The sequence below is a fragment of the Narcine bancroftii genome, chromosome 1 (genome assembly GCF_036971445.1).
Source record: "Narcine bancroftii isolate sNarBan1 chromosome 1, sNarBan1.hap1, whole genome shotgun sequence".
In the NCBI taxonomy this organism is placed as follows: domain Eukaryota; kingdom Metazoa; phylum Chordata; class Chondrichthyes; order Torpediniformes; family Narcinidae; genus Narcine; species Narcine bancroftii.
In genome coordinates, this window is record NC_091469.1 from 451,539,613 (window position 1) to 451,567,241 (window position 27,629).

A 27,629-nucleotide genomic window follows, 5' to 3' on the forward strand; every position below is an offset into this window, starting at 1 on the left:
GGAGAACCCTCAGAAGACATCAGGCCCCGAAGGTGTACCCAGCAGGGTACTGAAAATCTGTCCAAACCAACAAGTGGGAGTGTTAACAAACATTTTCAGCCTCTCATTGCTGCAGTTAGAGGTTCCCACCTGCTTCAAAAGGGCATCAATCATCCCAGTACCAAAGAAGAGTAGTGTGAGCTGCCTCAATGACAATCAGTCAGTAGTACTAACTTCTACTTTCATGAAATGCTTTGAGAGGCTGGTCACGGCCAGAATTAACACGTAACTAAAGTAAAGATCTGGACCCATAGCAATTTGCCTATCATCACAATTGCTCCAGAACCAATGCAATATCACTGGCTCTCCACTCAGCTGTGGATCACCTCGAAAACAGCAATTCGCACATACAGCTGCTCTTCATTAACTACAGTTCAAACTTCAACACCACAATTCCCTGAGTGCTATAAACTCTAGGCCTCTATACCTGACTCTGCAATTGGTTCCTTGACTTTTCACATCAGAAGACCACAATCAGTACTAATTGGAAAAAGCACTCGTCCTCACTGATTATCAACACAGGCACATCCAAGGACGTGTGCTTAGCCCACTGCTCTGCTCATTAAATTCCAATCCCATCTACAAGTTTGCCGATGACACCACAGTTGTCAGCAGAATCACAAATGATAATAAAGAAGCGAACAGGTGGGAGATAGATCAGCTCATTGTATGGTGTAACAACAACCTTCTGCTCAACGTTAGTAAAACCAAGGAGATAATTGTGGACTTCAGGAGGAAGTCAGGGGAACACAACCCAATCCTCATCAAGGGCTCAGTAGTGGAGAAGGTCAAGAACTTCAAATTCCTGGTTGTCGACATCATTGAGGATCTGTCCTCAAGTTTCCATGTTGATGCAATCACAAAGAAGGCTCGCCAGCAGCTATACTTTGAGAGGTGTTGAAAGAGATTCAGTATATCACTGGAGGCTCTCAAAAACTTCGACAGGTAAACCGTGGAGAGCATCCTGGCTGGTTGCATCACTGTCTGGTATGGAGGCACCAAATCTCAGGACAAGAAAAAATCTCTAGAGGGTGGTTAACTCGGCCTGCCACATCACATGCACCATACTTCACTCCATCGAAGACATCTACATGAGGTAATGTCTTAAAAAAGCAGCCTCCATCCTTAAAAACCCCACTACCCAGGCCATGCCCTCTTCACTTTGCTACCATCAGGGAAAGGGTACAGGAGCCTAAAGACAAGCACTCAACTGCACAAGGACACCTTCTTCCCCACTGCCATCAGATTCCTGAATAATCAATGAACCAAAGACAGTGCCTTACTTTTCGTGCAGTTATTTAAATTTTTTTTCATTTATTATTGTAAGATTGTTTATAATATGAAGGTTCACACTACGACGCTGCTGTAAAGCATCGAATTTTGGGACTTGTCCATGACAATAAATTCTGATGCTGAGGTTTCTAACTGACAATTGCTCTAGTTAATTTTGCATGGCGGTGATAAACCTCAGAAGGTAGTCCCCACAATGGGTGGTAATCATTGCAGGGACGTATTGGAGTGGAGATTCAGAGTAGAATGGATAAGCTACTAGTGATGAATAAGTGCTGATTCACGGCTTATTTCACAGTTGGGTGGAAAATCCAATTATTCAGTGGCATTTCCTAATGACAAAGAGAGCCCCAAAAGAAAACAGTTAGGTTCACTGTGGAAAACTAACTGGCATAAGCGAATAAAATCAAAATTTGGAAACACAATGAATTACAGAGGAGAAAATAAAATCAATTTATAATATAATCATCTCTTCTGATAATTTTATGTGCAGAAGTTATCCCATTGTAATATGTTTTAACTTTTTAAAAATTTATTGTAAAAAAGCATTTTATGAATAAATACCACAACGGGCAACGAACCATATTAAACCTTTGTGTATTTTGAAGCTGAGTCATTTTCTGAGGATTCAGAAAAAGACTTTACATAGTGATCTGGAATGGAGAGGAGAGTGATGTGGTTTAGTATAACTTTGTTAGTCCAGCCTGCTCAGTAGTTTAATAGTGCCAGACTAGTAGATTTTCCAGTCTATTGAACAGTATCCTATTAATACTACAACACTGAATTAAACAGGAAAATCTGCAGATGCTGGGGTTGAGTGCAATACAAAAGTGCTGGAGCATCTCAGCTGGTCGTGCAGCAACCACAGAGAGTAATTATTCCCGACAAAGGGCCTGGGCCTGAGATGTTGGTTGCCTATTATTTCATATGGGTGCTGCATGCCCTCATGTGTTTTTCCAGCGCATTTATGTATTTCACAATACTTCAACATACATTTAATTGCCATTTTCTTCAGATGTTATATGAGAATAATTACATTTCCAGTGAAGCTGATAGATTTAAAGAGACCTCGGGAAACTGGTGAGGTTAAAGAGAGCGCAAGAACCAGGAGGGCCTCATTTATGGAACAGGATGATGGCAGTGCTGGAAGTAGATGGAGCGCATGGGAATTGGGCACCCAGTGATCAGGAGGGGAACGTGTGAACTGGGGTTCTGGTGAGTAGGAAAGGAGCTCAGGAACTATGGCCTCAGGCTGTCCAGCAACTGATGACACCATGGTCATCAGTAGCATCACAGATGTCAAATAGGAAGAGTACTGGAGTGAGTTAGATCAGCTGGTTGAGTGGTGAAACAACAATAATTTTGCACTCAACATTAGCATAATTAAGGAACTGATAGTGGATTTCAGGAGGGGGAAATCAGGAGAACCTAAACAGTCTTCATCGAGGGGTCAGCAGTGGAAAGGGTGATGAACTTCAAATTCCTGGGTGTCAACATCTTGGAAGATCTATCCTTGGGCCTCCACTTCAATGCAATTATGAAGAAGGCTTGCTAGTGGCTATACTTCATGAGGAGTTTGAAGAGATTTGGTATGTCGCCAAAAACTCCTGCAAATTTCTACAGGAGTAGAAGGAGAGCATTCTGACTGCTTGCATCTCTGTCTGGTGTGGAAGAGCCAATGCACAGGACAGGAACAGACTACATAGAGTTGTGAACTCGGCCAGTGCCATCCTGGGCATTGGTCTTCACCCCATCGAGGACATTTATAAGAGGCAGTGTCTTAAGAAAGCAGCCTCTATCCTCAAGGATCCTCACTACCCAGGCCATACTCTCCTCTCACTACTACCATCAGGAAGGAGCCTGAAGACAAACACCCAACAGTACAAAAACAGCTCCTTCCCCTCTGCCGTCAGATTTCTGAATGGACAGTGAACCACAGAGAGTACCTCACTTTATCTGGACAGTGAACCACAGAGAGTACCTCACTTTATCTTCTTTTGCACTAATTCGTTTATACTTTTTAAATGAAATTTAGAGCAATATTTGTAATGTTACCACAAAACAACAAGCTTCATGATTTGCTTGTGACAATAAATTCTGATTCTGTCAAGGGGAGCTCATAAACCATGGTCCAGGTCTGTTGATGGGCAGTTCAGGAACCAGGGCCCCAGCCAGTGGATGAGGTGCTCAGGAACCCCATTGGAGGGGGAACTCAGGTATGGGTCTCTGCCAAATCAATGAGGAGTGGAGCAACCATGCCTGGTGAGCCAGTTACAGAACCACTTGGATTTCTGAATGGTTGGATGGTGAATTGTCAGAGATTTCCCTGCTGCCATGAGATTCCTGAATAATCAATGAACCAAAGATATTACTTTACTTTTGTTAGATGGTTCATGATATGAATGTTTGCACTGTGACGCTGCCACAACACACCGAATATCATGACTTGTTCATGACAATAAACTCAGATTCTGAATGCTGAGACTGAAGCAAGATCTCAAACTCTCAAGGTAGCTACACTTTAAGTGAAGGCCAATGTGCCAAAAGATCTCTTTATAACCCTATCCACCTGTAATGCCACTTTCAGGGAATTATGTATCTGTATTCCCAGAACCCTCTGTTCCATCACACTCCTCAGTGCCTTTCAAAATGCCACACCTCACATTCGTCTACATTAAATTCCATCTGCCATTTTAGAGCCAATTTTTCCAGCTGGCTCAGATCCCTCTGCTAACTTTGAAAACCTTCCACACTATCCACAACACCGCCAATCTTTGAGTCATCTGCAAACTCGCTGATCCAATTTGCCATTTTATCATCCAGATCACTGATAAAGATGACAATTGATAATGGTCCCAGGACCGATCCCAGAGCACATCGCTAGTCACAGGCCTCCAGCCTGAGAAGCATTATTCACCACCATTCTCTGGCTTCTCCTGTATCGCCAGTGTTGAATCCAATTTACTACCTCATCATCAATACTCGGTGGGACTTTGTCAAAGCTCTTACTAAGCACATTCTAAGCTCTTACTTAAGTCCATGTAGACAAGCCCATAGCCTTTCCTTCATCAACTTTCCTGATAACTTACTTGAAAAACTCTATCAGATTGGTTAAATATGACCTACCGAGCACAATACTATGTTGACTATCCCTAATAGTCCCTGCCTATCCAAATACTTGTATATCCAATCTCCTTGAACACCTTCCAATAATTTACCTACTACTGATGTCAGGCTCACTGGCCTAAAATTTCCAGGGCTATTTTTGGAACCTTTTATAAACAGCAGAACAACATGAGTAACCCTCCAATTCTCCACTTGTGGCTAAGGAGATTTTAAATATTTCTGCCAAAGCCCCTGAAATTTCTACACTAGCCTCTCTTAAGGACTTCTCAGGCCTGGGGGATTTATCCACCCTTATTTGCTTTAAGGCAGCACACACTTCCTCCTCTTTAATTATTCAAGAAAAGGATAGAATAGAGTTACAACAAAATTGGAGCAAGGCTGATTGGATGGCATTAGAAAGGAACTTGCAAAGACTGATTTGGAGAGGTTAAACAAGAAAATTTGCAGAGGCTCTGGTCTCCTGCAGTGTACAAAAGTGCTGGAGAAACTCAACAGGTCATGCAACATCCATGGAAAGTAAAGGGTTTCCAATGTTTCGGGCCTGAGCCCTTTGCCAGAAACCTGTAAAAAACAGGTAGATGCCTGAATAAAATGAGAGGGGAGGAGGTATTTGGAATAATTGGCTTGAGAAGTTGTAGAAGGGGTTACAATTGTAATGTTTTTAGGGACTTTTAAAAAAGGTAAATGAATAGATAAGGTTTAGAGGGATATGGGATGAATGCAGCATAGGTGAACAATTGGATTGGCATGGACAAATTGGACTGAAGAGCTTGTTCCCATGCTGTAAAATTCTATGACTCTTCGACTCTAATTAACACATTTAGTAAATTTGTGGATGAAACCAACATTGGAAATACTGTAAACAACGAGGATTACAACAGATCTAAATCAACTGGGGACCAAGAAGTGGCAGATGGAAATAAATTCAAATAATTCAAGATGTTGCATTTTGGTATGTCAAAACAGGGCACAACTTACACAGTAAATCGCAGGATGCTGGGGAGTCAAGTAATAGGGAAATAGGTTCATAGTTCCCTGGAAGTGGCGATACAAGTAGACAAGTTGGTGAAGAAATCATTGAGCACACTTGCTTTCGTCAGTCAGGCCACTAAGCACAGAAATTTAAATATCATGTTACAGCTATAAAAGATGATGTTGAGGCCACACTTGGACTTTTGTGTGTAGTTCTGGTCATTCAGCTATGGGAAAGATGTCATTAAGATAAAAAGGGTGAAGAAAATATTCATAAGAACATTACTGGGACTGGAGGTCTTGGAGAGACTGGGACTCTCTTCCCTGGAATGCAGGTGGTTGACAGGAGACCTTATTGCAGAGGTCAGCACAGCATTGTGAGCAGAAGGACCGATACTGTGCTGTAATGTTCTAATGTTCTATGTTCATGAGCGGCAAAGATATGGTGAATTGTCATAATCTTTTTTTTCTCAGAGTAAGTGATTCTAAAACTGGAGAGCATATGTTAAAGTGGGAAAGGAAAGATTTAACGGGGATCTGCGAGACAACTCCAGTACACCAATAAAGAAGATCACAAGAAAATAAGAGTTGAAGTAGGATGCTTGGTCCCTCAAAAAAATAGTTCATCATTCAACATGATCATGGTGACTTTCCCTAGGCTTAATCTTCAGTTCCTTGATCTAGCCTCCACATTCCTCTGGGTACAATGTCCCAGACATTCACTGCTTTCTCTGAGATGATATTCCTACACAACTCAGTTTTATGTAACCACCTCCTAGTCTTATAACTATGTCCCTTTTTCCAATATTCTCCCACTATTTAATATCAGGACATTTACCCTGCCATGTTCCCAACAGATCAATGAGATCACCCCTTCTTCTAAACTCCAAAGAATATTGATCTAATTTTGACTCACGATAACCCAAACTTTATCTTCCAGGAATCTCATTTGGACTGCCTCCAATCCCAGTGTATCCTTTCTTAAATAAGGATGGAAGTTGGTGTACAAATGATGTGTTAAAGAATAAAAATTGGATTTGAATTTAAAATTTGTAGAATGAAGGCAAATTAAACACATATAAGTTGAAGACAAATCCAAAGAAAACACTATCGAATAACATTTCACATATAGAAAAAAGACCTGGCTACATCCATGGTACAGGTTTAAATATGGCAAAAGCAAAAAATCTCTCTCCTCCTTTCCTTTGTCTCTGTTTGAAAACATCTTCATTCATCTGGATTTACAGACCAGTTTCTTTTTTATCTTGCTCCTGCCAATGTCATCCCATGTGGCACCTTAGGACATTTCCCTTCATTAAAAGGGCTGGGAGAACAAAAGATGGTCTTGCCATTTTGAGTTATGTTCCTCAATGCTGACATTTTGACATTGGATTCAAGTTCAGCTTTAATTATTAATAGAACTTCTGCGCCAGATTCAAACAAAATGAAGAGAATAGAATCCACTGCACCAGCTCTCCATTCGTAGAATTCCACTGGGGGGGGGGGGGGGAAGAACCTTTCAAATTTTTCTACATTTAAACAGAAATCTGTAAAAGTAATTGTAGTTTAGATGAGACGATGCTGTTTTATTCCAACAAAATGCGTTACTATGAAATTCAAACAATATAGAATAGCTATATTTGAATAAAATGTTAAGAATCAGTGTTTGCATCCTCCTTCACCGTAATGATGATAAGTTGATATATGTCAGCAGAGCTAAAAGCTTTTCCACATCACAGGACTCTCTGCAGTGCATAAAGCATTGTTCATTATATTGAATGTGCCCCATACATACCTGCATTGAAAGATGGCAGTATGTCATGTACGTGTGCTGTGCTGTGCTGTTAATATACCAAACTGCCCTGGAGCAGCAACATTTTCACAAAACTGGACTTGAATTGCCTAAATTGGTCAATGGAATTATAGAACTGCAAAAAATTGGAAACAGACTATCCAGATCAGCTGTAATTATATTACACGGCAGAAGGAGGTCAAGGGCTGCATGAACTAATCCTGATTGTCTATCTTAAATAAATAATGAAATCATTTGGCTCGGTTTGACCTGGAATTTCCCCTAGAATATGCTCTTTGGGGGCCTCAGGAAATCAAGGTCTTATGTGATAGTGACTGGTTCAGTTCACCATTGGCCAGAGATTTAGCGTGATAAGCTTTGTATACATTTCAATGAGCACTGCGGCTATTTGTATAGAACTGCCAATTAAACTGGACAGCTTCAAAAATACCCGCACTAAAAACATACAGCACCCCATTCATACTGAAGTCACCAACATTGACATTTCAGTCAACTACTTGCCAGGAAGGCACAACATTGACTGCACTTCTGAGAAGAATGAAGCGGGCAGGTTTAAAGGCCACCATTCTGCACAGGAGCTCTATCAAGAGGGTCCTGGGTGGCTGCATCACAGTGGGATATGGTTGCTCCACAGAAATGTAATCAGAGGTCAATCCACAGGACCAGTAGAGAGGATCACTGAAGTCTCTGTTAACCACTCCCCCCCCCCCACCCCACACACAACAATCGATGTGATCTACATGATCATTGTCTGATCATAATATCATCTTCCAACTGTTCCCATCCTTGAAGAAGAACAGGAGTATTAGAGCCAGCACCGTCAGACTGAGGAACAATTTCTTCCTATGGACAATGAAGACGCTGAATGACCAAAGGAACTGCTCACACTTACCATCCGAGACTCTCATATTTACAAAAAAATACTTAATTAATTTATTTTTATATATGAATACATATATACTGGTGAGTCTGTGTGTTATGTTTGGTTATGTATCTGCGTGTTTTGCACCGAGGACCGGAGAACAGTGTTTTGTCAGGTTGTACTTCTGCAATCGGATGCCAATAAATTTGACTTAACGTGATAATGGAGTTAGACACCTTGAAAATGACTGGCTTAATGGTTCCATTAAATTAATACAAAAATGGAAATTAATGCAAATATATATTCCAATATCTCAGAATGAATTTAAAAGTATGTTAACAATCATGTATCCACAACGTTGCTATGTTGAATCAGTTTGAAAATAGCCCCCATGAGGACAAATTATCATTATCATTGCTATATGTTGCAGACACATTTCCTTGTCCCTTTCAAGATGTTGCTACATACAGCTACATACAGCAACTCATGCAACACATCTACTCTGCACATTCATTGCATCAACCTGTTTTTCCAGATTTCTGATGAAGGGCTCAGGGGTGAAACAAGTGCACCAGGATTAAGGGCACAATGGCTTCCTATGAAACTGCATGACCTGCTGAGTTTCTCCAGCACTTTTGTGTATGCACTCAACCCCAGCGTCCGCAGATTTTCTTGTTTAAATCCACTGCTCTATGACTTCTTTGCAATTATTCAATAGTATCTATTAAAAGGGGGTGGGCGCATCAAATGAATGAGTGGGATAGTGAATGCAAATAGCCAACAGATTTTTCTTCATATTCATTCAAGAGATGTGGACTTCACATTCTGAGTCAGCATTTTATTGCCTACCCCTAATTTCCCTTCAGAAGGTGGTGATGAGCTGCCTCCTTGTACCACTGCAGTCCTTGAAGTGTAGGCAGATACACGATGCAGTTAGGGATGAGGTTCCAGAATCTTAACCCAGCAACATCAAGTCAGTATGGAGGGAGGCTTGGAGAGCAACTTCCAAATGGTGGTGTTCCAATGCTTTTGCTGACTCCTATCTTTCTTGCTTGAAGAGATTGTGGGTTTGGAGGGTGCTGCCTGTCTTGGTGAGTTGCAGCAATGCCTCCTGTAGATGATACCCTGTGCATCAGAGGTGGAGTGAATGAATAGTTGTGGATTGGCTGCCAATCAAACAGGCCGCCATGCCCTGTAAGGTGTTGAGATCTTGAGTGTTGTCGAAGCTGCACCTATCAAGTGGAGAGTACAAGCACTCCCCAATTTATGACCGTAATTGGGACCGAAGAATTAGTCGTATCTCGAAATGGAAGTAAATAGGAATTTTGTCCATGCCTGTGGAGTACCAAAGTCTTAAAGCAAACTTTTTAATCAGATCTTTTTTTCATCGTGGATTGGATGATAACAACTGAAAGTTTTGTAAATTTTGTCAATCAAACTTGGCGAATTTGTCCACATTCTGGTTCATGCTTACCTTGTTAGACACTGTCCCAGGGCACGTCGGCTTGGTGCAGCCTTCTTGATTTGCGCAAGTCTTTGGGTGGCGCATGGGCAGTGGGCTTGTGTATTGGAGTTCACTTGGCGCATGCGCAAGAGTTAAGTACCCTAACAATATTGAATTTGTGTCCTTAGTCCTCGTGCATGCACCAACCAAAATCCAATATGCAAACCCACCACGCATGAACCGATCAAAGACTCACGTATGCGCACAGGAATCAAGATGGCCGCGCTCAGCCTACGAACCCCGGGATACTGACTAACAAGGTAAGTACGCACATTTTGGCATTTACATGCCTTGTTCTAGTTTGTCAAATTCAACATAATCCATGTAAGTGTTATATTTTTAAAAACATTTTCAGTCGTATGCACAGATGGACACAAGCCACATAAGTTCCAAGTAGGAGAGTACCTGTATTCAACCACACCCCACCGACTTAGGCCTTGGAGGTGGCGGTCAGACTTAGTTGCAATGGATTCTTAGCCCCTGATGTGCTCTTATCACCACTTTAAATAGGTGCCTCCTCCAGTTCAGTTTCTGTTCGACAACAATCCCCAGGATATTGATAGTGGGGGATTCAGTCTTGGTAATACCACTGAATATCAGGATGTAAAAACTGAATTTTCTATTGTTGGATATTCATGATTCCTGACACTTGTATGGAGCCCAATGTTACTTGTCATCCATCAGCCCAGGTCTGTATCTTGTCCAGGTCTGACTGCACTTGGACTATAAATGGTGCTGAAGATTGTGCAAACATTAACAAGCATGGATACTTCTGACTCTACTACTAAAGGAAAGTTATTTATTAAACAGCTGAAGATAGTTGGGCCAATTTCAGCAAATTCCTGTCAATTCACTTGTCCGCAGTAAGTGTGTTGGTTTCTGATGAAAGACCATAACCTGAAACATTAATTCTATTTCAAGCAGACAGAATTACTAGAGGAAACACAAAAGTTGCCGATGCTGGGATTTTGAAAAGACGAAGACCTGGAGGACCTTGCAGGTCAGATAACATCCAGGGGGTAGAAATGGTCAGTCAAAATTTCAGGTCTGGACCCTTGATCAAGACAAAAATCAGTGAAAATTACATATTTAAAGAGAGGAAAGATACAGGGGGAGGGGGAGAGAGATGTTAGGGTTCAGGACAGAAGGTGTGGGAGGCGGAGGAACAGGTAAAGGGAGAGACCTTTAGGAAGGAGAGGAAAAAAGTTAGAGAGAGAAAATCATTGAGAACAGTGGTGGGTAGAGATGAGAGTGAATGTTTCTAAAAATTAGAGAAATAAATGTTCATGCCATTAGGTCTAAGACTGTCCAGGCGAAATATGATTTGTTGTTGCTCAAGTTTACATTCGGCCAAACATGAACAAAATCTTGATGAACAATTCACGCTACTGGGCAGTTTTCACCATTTTATCTTAGTCTTCATGGAGGGTTCAGTCCCAGAACATTGACTGACTATTTCTACTCATGCCTGACTTGGTAATTTTCTCTAGCAATGTCCTATTGAAAGTTTCCGCATCTGCAGCTTTTGTGCCTCTTGTGGCATCAGTTCTATTTCTCTCTCAATAGGGGCTGCGTGATTTAATTTAATTGAGACATACAGCACTTTCGTCCCAGGAGATCACGCTGCCCATTTACGCCCAGGTGACCTACAACCCAGATACATTTTAATTTAAAATCATTATTTAATATTTGAAGGGTGTGAGGAAACCAGAGAACCCAGGGAAAAAGCCCATGCAGACATGGGGAGGACATGCAAATTCCTTACTGACAGCAGCAGATTCAAACCCCGGGTGCTGGTGCTTTAACAGCACTGAGCTAATCATGTTGTGATTCTCTCAGTATTTCCAGCATTCTCCACTTTTATTCCATAGTTGCAATGTCTGCCCTTTTTTTTTCTTTTTTGGAACTGATTTGAATGTTGCTTAGAAAGCTGTTGATTCCAATCTCAATAAATAGAATGTCAAAGTACTGCCCTCTAGTTGCAAGATGGAGCATTGACCATAAGCTGTGCCTGTACTGAGGTCACCCCAGTATTATCTGCAAATTCTCACCCTACCACCTCAGCCTTGATCTCCGTTGCCTCTGCTTTGTGTATGTTGTACACATTAAGCGATCACTGTCTGCCAGTTGAATGCATGACAATATTTTGTAACCAATGTTATTTTTGTCTAAGAAAGGTTAATCTAATTATAAGAGATTGGACAAAAATCGACAGTGAAGTTAAATCAGCTATATGGCAACACACATGAATCATTTTGCAGAAGTTCCTTCTCTTGCTCCAATTATTATTGAAGTGGAGAGATAAGATGACCAGCTATGTCGTCAGTTTGTATAAATAGGTTTAAGAGCCAGTAGGCATCTTACCTGATGGTATAGAACACTGCAGATATAATGAGTTCATTATGGACAGCTACAGCCATATAGCGAGGTTCATGAAATGCTGATGGCACTGTTCGTACTGCATAGCAGAGATAAACACCCCAGAGAAGGAAGAGAAATTCAGCTGCAAGAAAGAAAGCAATGGAGTGACTTTGAGCTTCTTTTGTTAACAGAAAGCAGTGGCAGTTTTAAAAAATATCACAGTTCAGAATAACATAAGTTGAAGTTTATGGTCCCATGTACCAAGATGCAGCGATAGAGGTTATTTTGCAAGCAGACAAGAAGATTGCTCATACACTACAAATAAGACATAGTACACAATTCAGAATTACAGAGAGAGAGAGAGAGAGAGAGAGATCAGTTGTTATGGGGCAAAGGCAAATGTTTAACCACTTTGAGGTTCATTCAGGACTCTGAAAACAGCAGGAGAGAAACTACCCTTGAAGCTGGTGACCTGAGATCTCATACATCCTAATCTTTTTCCTGATGATAGAGGGGGTGGGGTGGGTCTTTTTATGTGGTGGCTGCATTTTCAAGGTAGAAGGAGGTATAGATAGAATTGATGGAGGAGAAGGGAGTGTGTGTGATGGCCTGAGCCACATTCACAACCCTTTGTCATTTCTTGTGGCCTGAGGTGGAGCAGTTCTACTCCCATACAGCGAACAATCATAAAGCATATTCTTGCTGATTCCAAACCTTAGGGTGTAACCAAGTGTTTTTTTTTAAATGAGATCATGAAAATTGATTTTCCTTTAACAAGATATAATCCCTCATGAACCAATTATATGGCATAGCCTGGGATGTGCTTTCCCAGATTTACCAAGATCTAGTTTGGTTTCTTGGCCATTCCCACTGCAGTGAGTGAAGCCTCTTCTGTCCTTTTCTTTCTCACTGAAAAAGAGTAAATAACTTTTTAAAACAGAATATGTACTGAATGATCTATGAATGATGGCTAAAGTAACAATAACTTTAATCCTTCTCTCCTAATTAGGCTAATGACAGCAGTTAAATAATACTCTCATTGTAAAAGATAGAATTCCTTCACCCTCAGATGAAGTGGAAATGGCAATGTCTTTTATATTTCTTCCATACAAAGTTAATGGTGCATAAAGCAGTGAAACTGAATGACATTCAAGCCTTTATTATCACTCAAAGAAAAAAAATATCACAAAATAAAACAAAGGGGAAAGTGTTTGCATGATGAAATGAAAGTTGATATACATGCAAAAAAACTTCTGGACATACGATCGATCAGGGCACACATCTTGACGTCCAACACAAGGTGTGCCTGTGAGAGGCAAAGCCACCCACCAAAATTCCACCAGGCAAATGACTATTGAGTCAGACTTGAGAATTAGAATGAGGAGAGAACACATGAGGAGGGAGAGCCTTTCATTAAATCAAATCATATAGCATAGAAATAGGCCCATCACCCTACAATGTATTTATATCTATTCACATGAAGACGGACATCTTTTATGCTTTGCCTATTTGTGTCTAAATGCCTTTTAAACATTGAAATTGTTACTGATTCCACCAATTCCTCTGGCAAATATCAACCAAATTCTGTGAAAAGCCTATCCTTTAAATCCTCTAAAAATTCTTTCTTTCATTTAAATCCTGCACCTTTTTTTAATTTTGAGATTTTGAATATCTTCCTATGTCTTTTCTTTCTTTTTTCTTCTTTGGCTTGGCTTCGCGGATGAAGATTTATGGAGAGGTGTCACATTTGTGGCCCGAAATGTGAAGTTAATAAAACATTAAACACAAGTTTTATCAGGTAAACTTCTCAGTGGCTTTATTCTCCCGTTTCCTTTGTTCTCCTGCTTGTGTTCTTATCTCTCTCTCATACCACGTGACTTCCGGTACATCTCATACATATTCATTATCATGACATCCCTCCTTTAATCAGAAATAAACTTTACCTTCACTTACCAATATCCCTCGGAAACATACAAACATCGTAACTAATGGTAATACTATAACTCAACTACATAAAGTTTACTTCCTACAGCACTCATACATGCATTTTATGATATAAGATTAAAATACTGTCCCAAAGTTCTTATTAAAACTATGGCACAAAGTCTTCGTATCGTTTGGGCACTTTCCGGTTTCGTTTCAGCCTGCCTGCGATATTGTCGTCGCTTCTCGGTTGTTCACTCTCAGCGTCGGAAATACTGCTCGCCTCGGCTTCGGGTGTTTCTGGCGCTCTAGTCACTTCATCAGGAGTGCTGGTAACTGCCTCTGGAACATCATCAGGTCTCTCAGTTTCAGCATCTCGTATTGGCCTTTCAACCTCTTCACTCGATGTATCTCTGGACTGGTACCTTTTTACACTTGATACATTTCTCTTATACAGGACTCCAGTCGGAGACTTGACTGTCACCATACTGCCACTTCTGGATACGACAGTATAGGGTTGATGGTAATAAGGTGTGTCCAGCTTACCACCAGTTTCATGCCTCACTAGAACATTATCTCCTGGCATGATGTCTGAGTACTTGGCTCCACGTTTCAAATCTGTGTACAGCTTTGCTGCACCTTTCTTTTCAGCATCGTGGTCCCTCATTTCCTGGTCGTCTCGGATTTCCTTTATTTCTAGCATTTTTGTGTGGATTTTTCTCCCAAAAAATGCTTCTGCAGGACTTTTTCCAGTGGTTGCATGAGGCGTTGCTCGATAGACAGCCACATAAGATAGCAATGCTTCTCGCCAATTTTGTCCTTCTGCGTGTGCAATCCTCAGTCGTTTTTCAATGGACTGATTTTGTTTCTCTACTTCTCCGTTGGCTTGCGGCCATTTCGGAGTTACTTTATGATGGTGGATACCTGTGGTCCTCATGTATTCTGCAAATGTCTCTGAAATGAATGTGGACCATTGTCAGAGTATAATGTAACAGGTAATCCATATCTCGCGAATATCTCTGCTAATGCTTGTATTGTTTTTTCAGTGGTTGTGGACTTCAACACCACATACTCATAGTATCTGCTGTAGTAATCTATCACTACCATAATTGATTCACCCGTCGGTAAAGGTCCAAGAAAATCAACAGCTATGTCGATCCATGGTCCTGTCGGAAGTTGCGTACTCCGGATCGGTTCTGGCGGATTACTCCTACTTGTGATTTGACATCCGTGACAAGTTTTAACAAATTTCTCTGCGTCTTTATCACAACCTGGCCACCATACCTTGGTCCTGAGGTTTTGCTTGGTACCAACAATACCTAGGTGTCCTTCATGCGCTAAGGATACGATCTTCGGTCTCAAACTTTGTGGAATCACCAATCTGCAACCTCTTAATACACACTGTCCGATGCAACAAAGTTCGTCTCTAATGGGAATGTAACCCTTGTGAGTGCACTTGTCCCATTGTCCATTCTGTATGCATTCTCTTACTTCCATGAGTTCTGGATCACGTTCGGATTCTCTCTCGACTTCCTTCGTAGTCACAGCTTTCGGTGTCGCCTGAATAGCTACGAAGCGTACAAAGCTCTCTGTTTCTGTTCCCAATTCTGACTTGGATTGTGGACATCCATCCTTCACCAATCTGGACAGCGGATCAGCAATGTTTGTTTTCCCTGCAATGTGGATTACTTTATATTTGTAGGGTTGTAGTCTGAGTACCCATCTCTCTATTCTGGCACATGGTTTGGATCTAGGTGCATAGATCACCTCTAATGGCTTATGATCTGTGATGAGTTCAAATTCAATGCCATATAAATATGCATGGAACCTCTCACAGGCCCATACAAGTCCGAGTGCTTCTTTCTCTGTCTGAGAGTATCTTCTTTCCACATCTGATAACGATTTGCTGGCATAGGCAATGATTCTTGGTCCTCCATCATGCATCTGGACCAACACAGCTCCTAAACCAACCTGGCTGGCATCCGCTATGACTTTGGTTGATGCCGCCGGATCGTAATATCCAAGAGTTTGTGCATCTGTCAGGCTTTGCTTCAGCGCTGTGAACGCTTTCTTCTGCTCAGATCCAAAATGAAATGGTACACCTTTCCTGGTTAGTTTCCTTAGTGGTTCTGCCACTGCAGCAAAATTAGGAATGAACTTTGCACAAAAATTGACCAATCCCAGGAAACTCCTCACCTCTGTTGCGTTCTGAGGTGCACGTGCATCTGCAATAGCTTTCACCTTGGCCTCTGCAGGGTTTAGTCCTTCCCGTGTAAGTTTGTGTCCCATGAAGTCCATTTCTGACACACCGAAATGGCACTTGTTTCCATTCACGGTAAGGCCTGCCTCCTGTAGCCTAGATAGTACACGCCTCAACCGTTTGTCATGCTCTTCCTTCGTTGGTGCATGGACTATGATGTCGTCAGAAATGTTGGCAACTCCAGGAATGCCTTGAATCACTCGATGGATTTCATACTGGTAGATCTCCGAAGCTGCATTAATTCCAAATGATAGTCTCTTGTAACGATACAATCCACAGTGAGTCACAAATGTTGTTACATCTCGGGAACCTGGATCCAGCTCTAATTGATGATAGCCCCATTTCAGATCAATTTTTGAGAATACCTTACTGATAGTTAGTTCTTGAAGTATTACCTCCACCGTTGGTATAGGGTGTCGTTCTCTAATTATAGCTTCATTGGCCATTCTCATGTCAACACATAGTCTTATGTCACCCTTTGGTTTGGGCACAATCAATACGGGACTGACCCATTGTGTCGAATGTTCCACCGGTTCAATAATGTCTTGTTCTATCAATTCTTTAATTTTGGCTTCGACTTTCCCACGAAGTCCAAACGGAGTTCGGCGCATTGGTTGTGCCTTGGGTTTGACCGTTTCATCTACCACTAGCTTCAATTGTCGACCTTTCAGCTTTCCTACTCCTTGGAAGACTGCGGGGAATTCTTCCTTCATATCCTCGTATGACTGAATTGAATTGACACAAGCTCCAATATGAAGTATTGCCAGGTCTTGCGCTGTGCTTCTACTCAGCAATGGTTCTCCCCTCTCTTCTATGACCATAAACTCTGCTTCGGTGTACTTATCTCCAGCTTCAACAGTTGCAGTAAAACATCCAATGGTCTGCAATGGCTTGGTTGCTGTGTATGGATACAGTTTCTTGGAACACTTCTTTGAGGTACAGATGATCTTTTTCATTTTCAACTTCTCCCATAAATGTCGATCAATCACATTACTGTCACTGCCTGAGTCTACAATGACCTGCACTGTCACTCCACCAATGATCACTGGGACCTTCTCATGATGTACTTCATTCAACGTAAATTGGTAACAACTCTGTTCCTCCTGGGTATCATCATCGTCACCGTCTATCTGGCGAATGGTATCTTTCTTTCCAGGATACTTTCCTTTCCCCCAGGCTTTGCCTTTGGAAGTTGTACTCTTCCTCTTCTGGTCTGCATTGGACTTGCTTTTGCACTTCTTTGCAAAGTGGTCCTTACATCTACACTTTCTGCAAACTTTGCCTTTGGCCGGGCAATATGGGTCTTTTCCAAAGTGACCTCGGTTTCCACATCGATAACACTCCACGTCCTGTGTCAATGTATATCTTGGCTGATTATGGCGATGTGAGAGCCTCTTAATTTGCTGGCTTGAGTTGTCTTTCAGGGTCATGGTATGAAATTGCCCTTCAACAGCCTCTAATGCAGCAGCAATGGTTAAAGCATCGGTGAGTTCCAACTCACTCCCCCTTTCCAGTAGACGTCTTCTGAGTTTATCTGATCTGCAGTGCTGTACGACTTGATCCAATAATTGGTTGTCCAAATCAACTGGCATGTAATTGCATCCAACAGCTAGCTGGCATAGTCTCGTCACGTACTGAGCAATTGTCTGGCCATCTTCTTGTCTCGTTCTCCGAAACAAATGGCGTTGAAATGTAGCATTCGTTGTCACTACATAGTGTGCATTTAATGCATCTACTGCTTTCCGGTACTCATCCTTTCTTCCAGTATTCAAAAGTATCTTAAATGTTTCCCGAACTGCAGGTCCAGCAGTGAAAAGAAGTAACGCCCTTCTCTGCGCTTTTTGTTCAACTGTACCGGTATCTAGAAATAGGCCATGACTGTCGGCGTAGGATTCAAATTCTTCCAGCCATGCCTTCCACTTCACACTTACAGTGCTTGCATCACCCGTTGGGTCAAAATGAGCAATTCCACTATGTGTTAGAAAGTCACTGTCTGCACCAGCCATGAGGAAATATTCCAGCCCCAAAAGTACTGAGTCAAAGAGAAAATTCTTATCACCTTGAAGTTGTCTGTAATCCTCTGTAATCTTGTTTAGTCTTTAATTTTCTTCAAGCTTCTTTCATCCTCATCGCCAATGTCACATTTGTGGCCCGAAATGTGAAGTTAATAAAACATTAAACACAAGTTTTATCAGGTAAACTTCTCAGTGGCTTTATTCTCCCATTTCCTTTGTTCTCCTGCTTGTGTTCTTATCTCTCTCTCATACCACGTGACTTCCGGTACATCTCAAGGGGTAATGTCCACGTCAGCTGCAGGCTCGTTTGTGGCTGACAAGTCCGATGTGGGACAGGCAGACACGGTTGCAGCGGTTGCAAGGGAATATTGGTTGGTTGGGGTTGGGTGTTGAGTTTTTCCTCCTTTGTCTTTTGTCAGTGTGGTGGGCTCTGCGGTCTTCTTCAAAGGAGGTTGCTGCCCGCCGAACTGTGAGGCGCCAAGGTGCACGGTTTGAGGTGATATCAGCCCACTGGCGGTGGTCAATGTGGCAGGCACCAAGAGATTTCTTTAGGCAGTCCTTGTACCTCTTCTTTGGTGCACCTCTGTCTCGGTGGCCAGTGGAGAGCTCGCCATATAACACTATCTTGGGAAGGCGATGGTCCTCCATTCTGGAGACGTGACCTACCCAGCGCAGTTGACATACTTATAGAAGTCACACTCAGCCTACTTCACTCTGTGGAAAACCAGCCCAATCTATCCAATCCCTCCTCATAAATAAAGTTCTCTAATCCAAGCAAATCCCGTGAATATTCTCTGCACTCATACCAGCACACATACATCCTTCTTATAGTTTGACAAACAGAATTGCATGCAATACTCCAAGTGTACTCACCAGTGTTTTGCAAGCTGCAGTATTACATCCCAACTCTTATATTCTATGCTCCAACACATGAAGGTATGCATGCTACATGGATCAACCTAAAAATCTGTTTTGCCACTTTCAGGGAACTCTAGATTTGGACCTCTATGTCTCATTGTTCATCAAGTTTCTTTAGTGCCCCACCATTCACTGCATATATATTCTCCCTCAAATTGACTTTCCAAAATGCATGACCTCACACTCACAATTTTATTTGTCTGTCAAACTTTCCATCTGATCCATCTTCTGCTGTAGCTGAAGACAACCTTTCTCATTATCCATAGCACATCCACATCAATTTTCATGTCAACTGCAAACAAAGCAGTTGTACCACTGACATTTACATTCACTTTATTGATGTGTATCAGAAACAGCAAAGGTCCCAGTGCTGATCTCTGCAGCATATCACTAGTTACTGAGTGCCAGTTAGAAAAGCAACTATTTGTTATTACTCTCTGCCTCCTCTCACCAAGTGAGAGTTGCATTTGATTCAATACACAATCTGATGGAGAAACTCAGTAGGTCAAGCAATGTTACATAGTGGAGCTCTTCATCAGGACTAGTGTAGTGGAAAGAGCTGGTAAAATAAGTTCATGGTGCAAGGGCCACGACTGGGACCAGTGGTCAACTAGTGCAATAGGGTGAAGGATGTTGGATAGAGATAGTTCTGGGATTGAGAAAGAAGAAAAGCAAAGGGGTGAGGTCGAGGGAGATGAGTTACAGTATACTTGGTAGAGTGGGGTGATGGGTAGGGACATAGGCTGCCAGTGAAATCTGATAAGAGAGGGTGCAATAGTGGCATGTAGAGGAACTAGGAGGAATCAGAGTGGAGGTAAGGTGAGGAAGATGGGAAAAATCCAAAATGGGAAATCGGTGTAGAACAGGAAGAAACCAAAGCGGGAGGGGGATGAAGATGGGTTAAAGGCTGGTTGGAGGCAAACATATATTTGATTAGCCAGCTTGCTCTGGATTCCATGCGCCTTAGCTTTGTAGACCAGCCTACTAAGCGAGACCTTACAAAATGGCTTACTAAAATGTTGGCTGTATTGTGCGCATTCGCAGTTGCCCTTTTACAGGAAGAATGTGAGGGATTTGGAAAAGGATCAAAGAGCTTTGGCAGGATGTTTTCTGGATTAGTATGTGCTATGAGGAGAGGTTTAAGAAACTTGGGTTCTTCTCCAGAGTGTCAGAGGCTGAGAGGAAACCTCTTGGAAATTTATAATGGTGTACATAGGTAAGCTAGAATTCTTAACTGCTAGCCATTTTAGTTTCACTAACTATTCCTGCAGTGACTTTTCTGCCCTTGGACTCATCTATTGATATGGAAAATCAAGGAACAACTCAGCCTGAAACCTAATAGCATAATTTTTTTTTATAATTTTAGGTAACCCCATCTCTATCTGGTTCCACTGTTTCATCTCTTCTTTACCTACCCCATTCTTATTTTTCTCTTTAACCTCCCCTACCCCAACCATGTTCCCTCTACCTGTCTCTCCACCATTCTGTCCAATACACAATAAGATGGTATACTGTGACAGAGTATATTGAAATGTTTTTTGGGATATAAATTGGGAAAGGTTTGTTAGAGTAGGTCACATACAAACACTTTAAAACAGATTTTGTTTGAAATACTGGAGCTCTGCCCAATGCTAGACATAATGGCTTCACACATCTTTTACAAGAGCTTTGAAGAGTGCTCAAGAGATTTCACTAATGGATTGTTGTTTAACCAAAGGCAACAGATGAAAGAGAATGCTGGTGCTGCTATTGTCTGTAAGAGAGTCATGTGGTTTTACAAGCAGAGAGAGTCAAACAGGCTTGTGTGTGTGTGTGTGTGTGTGTGTGTGTGTGTGTGTGTGTGTGTGTGTGTGTGTGTGTGTGTGTGTGTGTGTGTGTGTGTGTGTGTGTGTGTGTGTGTGTATGAGAGAAGAGAGAGAGAGATTATTTGACAGTGTTACAGCCAGCAAGAGCAGCTTGAACTGGAACAGGACAAGCTGGCAAGCCCAGTTGTAAGACAGCCTGGTCAAAGCCCTTGTGGGTCATGCAAGAGGAGAGCATTGGCTGTCTAATGCTTCACTTGGACTAAGTGAAACAAAAAGGAGCTCTGTGGTGACATGAAAGAAAGAGGTTATCATCTGGAGAACCCCGATGGAGCAAGTTTCGTCAGCAAGACTGATGGAAGTACATCAGTGGTGGATGTCCTGAAACAACAAATCTCTCTCTAAAAACCGACAAGAACCTTCCTAAGCGGTAACCATTTACCTTTTGAGAACCAAAGCCTGGTAAACTTTATAAATGTTAAATTCTGTGCACAATAAAAGAATTGCCTGCAACCAGTGAACTTGGAGGAATGAGAAGTGAGATTTGACTGTGAACCAAATAATTTTTCTGAACTTACATACATATTACATACACATGCGCTTAGAATTAGAAGGGGGTTAAGTTAGGTTAATAGTGATAAGTTAAAATTTGATTCTATTTTAATTTTTAAAGGTAATTAAAAGTAACTTTTGTTTAAGTAACCATTTGTCTTGGCGAACATCTATTGATGCTGGGTTTTGTGGTCCTCTGGGCTCATAACAATACCACCCCAGCTTCTTCCTCTCCCTACTTGATGTTCTTACTACCACCCCTTCCTACATTACTAATGATAAAGGGTCCAGACTGGCCATTTCTACCCATGGTAGCAGAGTCAACCCAGCTTCTCATTGTTTGCTCAAAATTCCAGCAACTGTAGTTTTTTTTTTCCTTTTGTTAAAGGAACTCAGCAGCCCATATTGCACCATGGCCATTTCTCAATTTACTTTAGGAAAACAAATGTAGGGCAGCATGTGAAATGCACTGTCAAATAATTATAACCTATTTTGCATTATCACAAGATAAAAGAATGGAAGTAGGTCATTCGGCCCATCGAGTCTTCTCAAATCCATCCTGTGCTCAACTGTTTTCACATCTAGTTCCAAATACCAGCCTTTTCCCTATATCCTTTAATACCTGACTAATTACATACCTATAAATCTCCCCTTTAAACTCCCCCAATGATCGGGCCTCCACAGCTGGATGTGGCAATGAATTCCACAAATCCACGACTCTCTGGCTAAAGAAATTTCTCCTCAGCTCAGTTTTAAATGGGTACCTTCTAATTCTAAGACTGTGCCCTCTTGTCCTGGACTCACCCACCAAGGGAAACATCTTATTCACATCTACTCCATCCAATCCTTTCAGCATTTAAAATATTTCTATGAAATCCCCTCTCATTCTTCTATACTCCAATGAATACAGTCCAAGAGACACAAAACATTCCTCATATGCCCTTGCATTCCAGGACTCATCCTGGTAAATCTTCTCTGTACTCTCTCCAACATTATTACATTCCTTCTAAGATAAGGGGCCCAAAACTGCACACAGAACTCTGAATGAGGTCACACCAGTGCCCCATAGATCCTCTTTAATCTTCTACACTATTCCTCTTGAAATGAATGCAAACATAGCATTTGCTTTCTTTCCTGCCAATCCAACCTGGTGGTTAACATTTAGGATCCCCTTGTGCCTTTGCACTTGTGAATTTTGAATTTTCTCCCTATCCAAATAATAATCTGCCTGATTATTTCCTGTTGCAAAATGTACAACTGTACATTTCTCAACATTATATCTCGTCTATCATTTATTTTCCCACTCTCCTAAGCTGTCCAGGTCTCTCTACAACTTTTCAGTTTCTTCATCAGTTCCTACTCCACCACCTATCTTGGTGTCATCTGCAAACATCAACACAAAACCATTCAGTCCATAATCTAAACCATCAATATACATTGCAAAAAAAGAAACAGTCCCAATACTGACCCCTGTGGAACACCACTAGTAACTGGCAACCAACAAGAACAGGATCCCTTTATTTCAACCCTTTGCTTTCTGCCTATCAGCCAATGCTCCACCCAATCTAATATCTTTCCTGTAATTCCATGGGCTCTCATCTTATTAAGCAGTTTCTTATGAGGCACCTTATCGAAGGCCTTTTGAAAATCCAAATACACAACATCCACAGCCTCTCTCTTGTCCATCCAACCTGAGATTTCCTTAAAGAATTCCAATAGGTTGGTCAGGCAGGATCTTCCCTTCATGAACCCATGCTGGGGCTTGGACCTATCATGCCATGCACCTCTAGGTATTTCAGAACCTTGTCTTTAGGATTGACTCCAATAACATTCCAACCATTGACACATTGACATCAGTCTAATAGGCCTATAATTCCCTTTTTTCTGCCTCCCTCCTTTCTTAAACAGTGGAACTACATTTGCAACCTTCCAACCCTCTGGAACCATGCCAGAGTCTATTGATTTCTGTAAAATCAATTCTAATGCTTCCACCATCTCCAAAGCCATCTCTATCAGAACCAATGGATGTACCTCATCCTGTCTGGGTGACTTATCTATCTTTAGTCCATTCCTCTTACTAAGCACCATCTCTCTATTAATCATGGCTGTACTTAATGTTATTCCCTGAGACCTTTGACTATCAGGTATATTGCTATGGTCTTCCTCAGTGAAGACTGATGCAAAATACTCATTTAGTTCCTCTGCCATCTCTTTGTTACCCATTATAATTTCTCCAGGATTATTTCAATCAGTCCTATATCTACCCATGTTTCTTTTACTTTTTATATATTTTTTAAAAACTCAGTATCCTTTTATATGTTATTTGCCAACTTCCTTCCATATTTAATCTTATTTTCCTAATTACTTTCTTTGTCTCTTTCTGTAATTTTTTAAAAGTTTCCCAGAGCTCTGTTTTCCCACCCCTAAATTTTGCTTCCTGTATGCCCTCCCTTCTGCTTTTATTTTAGTCTTAATGTCTCTTGTTAGACACATTTGTTCCATTTTTCTGTTCATAATCTTTGTTTGGAATATATCTATAATGCACTTTCTTTATTTATTGTAGAAATATCCTCCAATTCTGCTCTGCTTTCCCTCCATCTTTTACTTTTCCGGTCAACTTGTCCCAGTGAATCTGTTATAGCTCTGTAATTTCCTGTGTTCCACTGAAATATTGACACACCTGATATCAGGTTTTCCATTGCAAGTTTGAAACTGAACTCAATCATGTTATGATCATTACTTCCTAATGGTTCCATTACCTTTAACTCCTTAATCACCTCAGGTTCATTACATGTCATCCAATCCAAAACCACTGATCCCTTGGTGGTCTTATTGACAAGCTGCTTCAAAAAGCCATTCCATAGGCATTCTAAAAACTTTGTCTCCTGAGATCCAGTACCTTCTTGACTATCCCAATCGCCTTTCATGTTAAAATCCCCCATAATTATTTTGACATTTTCCTTCTAACATGCCTTTTCTATTTCCAGCTGTAACTTGTAGTCCACTTCCTGGCTGTTGGTTGGTGGCCTGTATACAATTGCTAATAGGGTCCTTGTACCCTTGCCATTTCTTAACTCAACCCATATGGATTCTACTTCATCTGTCCCTATGTCCCTTCTTTCCAGTGATTTAATATCATTGCTTACCATCAGGGCCATGCCACCCCCTCTACCTGCCTATCTTTCCTGTACACTGTGTACCCTTGAACATTCAGCTCCCAATCACGTTCATCATTAAGCCACAGATGTCATATCTTTAAATCTGTAGCTGTACAATAAGGTGATCTATTTTATTCCTAATTCTCCATGCATTTAAGGACAGTACCCTTACACCAGCATCTGTAACCAATTTTGGTGTATTTCTATTGTACACCAAATTATCCTGTCTATTCACCTGCCTGTCCTTTTTTAATTATTTGCTGCACATTATTTTTTTCTAATGTCCTCTTTCTCAACCCTAACACCCTGTTTCCCTTCTACCTTAATCTCTGCACTCACATTCTTGTGATCTTGATACTATTGGCAATGTGCCTACGCAAAGATAATGTGAACAATTTTAATATTAGGCCTTTTTAAGTACAGGTGTATCCATACTGGTAATTACAACATAATTGGCACCAAAACAATTATCCTGCTTGCACAGTGTGCAAATGGGAGATAGACAGTATTTATTAATTCTTCAGAAGTTAAAAAATAAAAGTCCGCAGACACCATGGTTGAAGTAAAAACACAATTCTGGAGAAACTCAGTTGATCAAACAAGGTTCTCTTTCAAGCAATGTTAAAGATGCATAACTAATGTTTCAGATTTAAGCTTTTCATCAAGGTATGGAAAAATGTCAGCAAGTGTCTGAACTAAATGGTGGGGGTGAGGGGTTAGGGGAAGGAGCACGGTCCCAAAAGTAGAGATAATAGGTGGGTTAGGGAGGGAGGGCACAGCGGCAAGCAGGGGAAGTAGGGATAGCTCTGTGAAAAGAGAAGTAAGGGGGTGGACAGCTAAGGGAAAGAAGACAAAGGGTAAAAGGAAGGGAGGGAGAAAGGAGAGGAGGTTAGGAGAAACCAGAGAAGTCGATGTTAATGCCATCCAGCTGGAGAGTCAGCAGACGGAAAATCAAGTGTTGTTCCTCAAATTTATGGGTAGTCTTGGTGGGATAGTTCATAAGGCCATGGACAGACATGTGAGCATTGGAATGGGATGCAGAGTAGAAATGGTTGGTGTGATGGATTATATCATATTTTATATTGTATATAGATATGTTTTTGAGGGAAATAGATAGTAGGTCATGTGGTTTTGCCAGCAGAAAGAGAACAAAGACAGAACAGGGTTTTCTTTCAGAGAGGGAGAGAATTCAGTTCGAGTTTTGCAGTGGCTTTTGGAGCTAGCAGCTTGTTTAAGCCCCATTTTGAAGACAGGTTGTGAGTTCTGAGTTCAGCCTGTTGAAAACCCTTGAGGTCCATACAAGAGGAAATAGCTGGCTAGACTGCTTCACCTGAAATAAGGGAAACAAAAGGAACTCTATGGTGACCTGCAGAAGAAGAGCTTATCATCTGGAAAACCCTGATGGAGCAAGTTTCTTCAGCAAAACACTGAAGTGGCTGATGGAAATAAATCAGTTTGTGTGTGTCCAACAAGCAACAAATCTCTCTATGAAACTAAGAACAAGTGGTTACTAATTACCTTTAAGCACCAGAGCTAGGTAAAATTCATAAATGTTAAATTCTGTGCACAATATAAGAATTGCCTGATACTGTGAACTTGGAGGAGTGAGAAGTGAGATTGGACTGTAAATTAAAGAACTTTTGCATACATGTGCACTTAGAATTAGAAGGGGGTTAAGTTAATAGTAATAAGTTAAAGATTGATCTTGTTTTTATATTTAAAGAAAATTAAAAAATACTTTTGGTTAAGTAACCATTTGTCTTGGTGAATTTCTATTGCTGATGGGTTTTGGGGTCCTCTGGGCCCGTCACTTGGAGATCACTGCCACTAATGCGATCTCCTATCTTGCTCTAACCATCCTATCCCTACCTTTCCTGCCACTGAAAACTAACATGTTTTCTGTCTTTCTGAATTCTGATTAAGAATGGCAGATCTGTAACATTAACCTTCCACAGACATTGCAAAACATGGTAAAATTACCAGGGTGGCAAAGTTAGTGTGGTGTTTCGTACAATGCTGTTACAGTACCAGTGACTGGGATGGGGTATGAATCCTGCACTGTCTGTATGGAGTTTGTACATTATCCCCTTGTCTGAGTGGATTTTCTCTGGCTAATCCAGTTTCCTCCCACCCTTCAAAAGGTACTGAGGGTTGTAGGTCAATTAGGTGTATTTGAGTGACACAGACTCATGGGGCTGTTCCCATGCAGTATGTCTAAATATAAATTTAAAATTTAAATTAAAAAATAAAATTTTAAAAATCACATTTGATTCCTTAACATTCCTGGGAGATTTTTTTTAAACATATAAATGCACTGCACAGCCCATGATTTCTTCCCCCAACACAATATCAAATTAAACCAAAGCTCTTCTCCCTGTCCATGACATATCCCTCCATACCCTGCATATCATGTGTCTATTGAATCTCCTCTCAAATAATGCTGTTTGTTCAGTTGGTCTGCTATTTCTTTGTTCTTAATTATAAATTCTCCTGTTCATAGAAGTGACGTGTTTATTTCTATCATAATCCTTTTTTTCTGCACCACACCCATGGAAAATTTAAAATCATTTTTTTAGGATCCCTACAAGCTTACTCTTGGACTGTTTTCCCTCTTCAAATTAATCCCATGCTCCTCCTTTGTTGAAATTTAAATTGATGTCAAATCTCAGGTTTGCAGCTTTTGACACCTCCCTAGATCAATTAACATCCTTAATTTCCCAAGCGAGTCACAGTTGAACCACTCTTGTGCCGGACAGGAAGGAACAATTGTGTTAATCCATCCTTTTGCTCAGTGAATGTTTGCCACTGACATCCACCATTAACCCATAGGGAACATTTCTCAATCTATTTTAGCCATTTCCCACCTCACACTATATCCATGCAACCATCAAGTACTTACACAATCCTATTTACTCGCATAGGTCCAGAGCTTTCCATGCTTTGGTAATGTGAGTGCTTATCTAAATACTTCTTAAAGGTTGTGTGAGAACCTGCCACTGTCATCACATTCCAGATTCCAACCACTAGGTGACAC

General features: G+C 41.1%; 1 protein-coding gene across 1 annotated transcript in view; it reads right to left on the bottom strand.

The window, feature by feature from the left end:
- The window catches only part of gpr158a (G protein-coupled receptor 158a), a 694,119-nt gene that overhangs the window by 66,287 nt on the left and 600,203 nt on the right, over positions 1-27,629 (bottom strand). Inside the window, exon 8 of the mRNA XM_069914575.1 lies at positions 11,971-12,109. Coding sequence (XP_069770676.1) covers positions 11,971-12,109 — 139 coding nt within the window. The remainder of the gene's footprint in view (positions 1-11,970; positions 12,110-27,629) is intronic.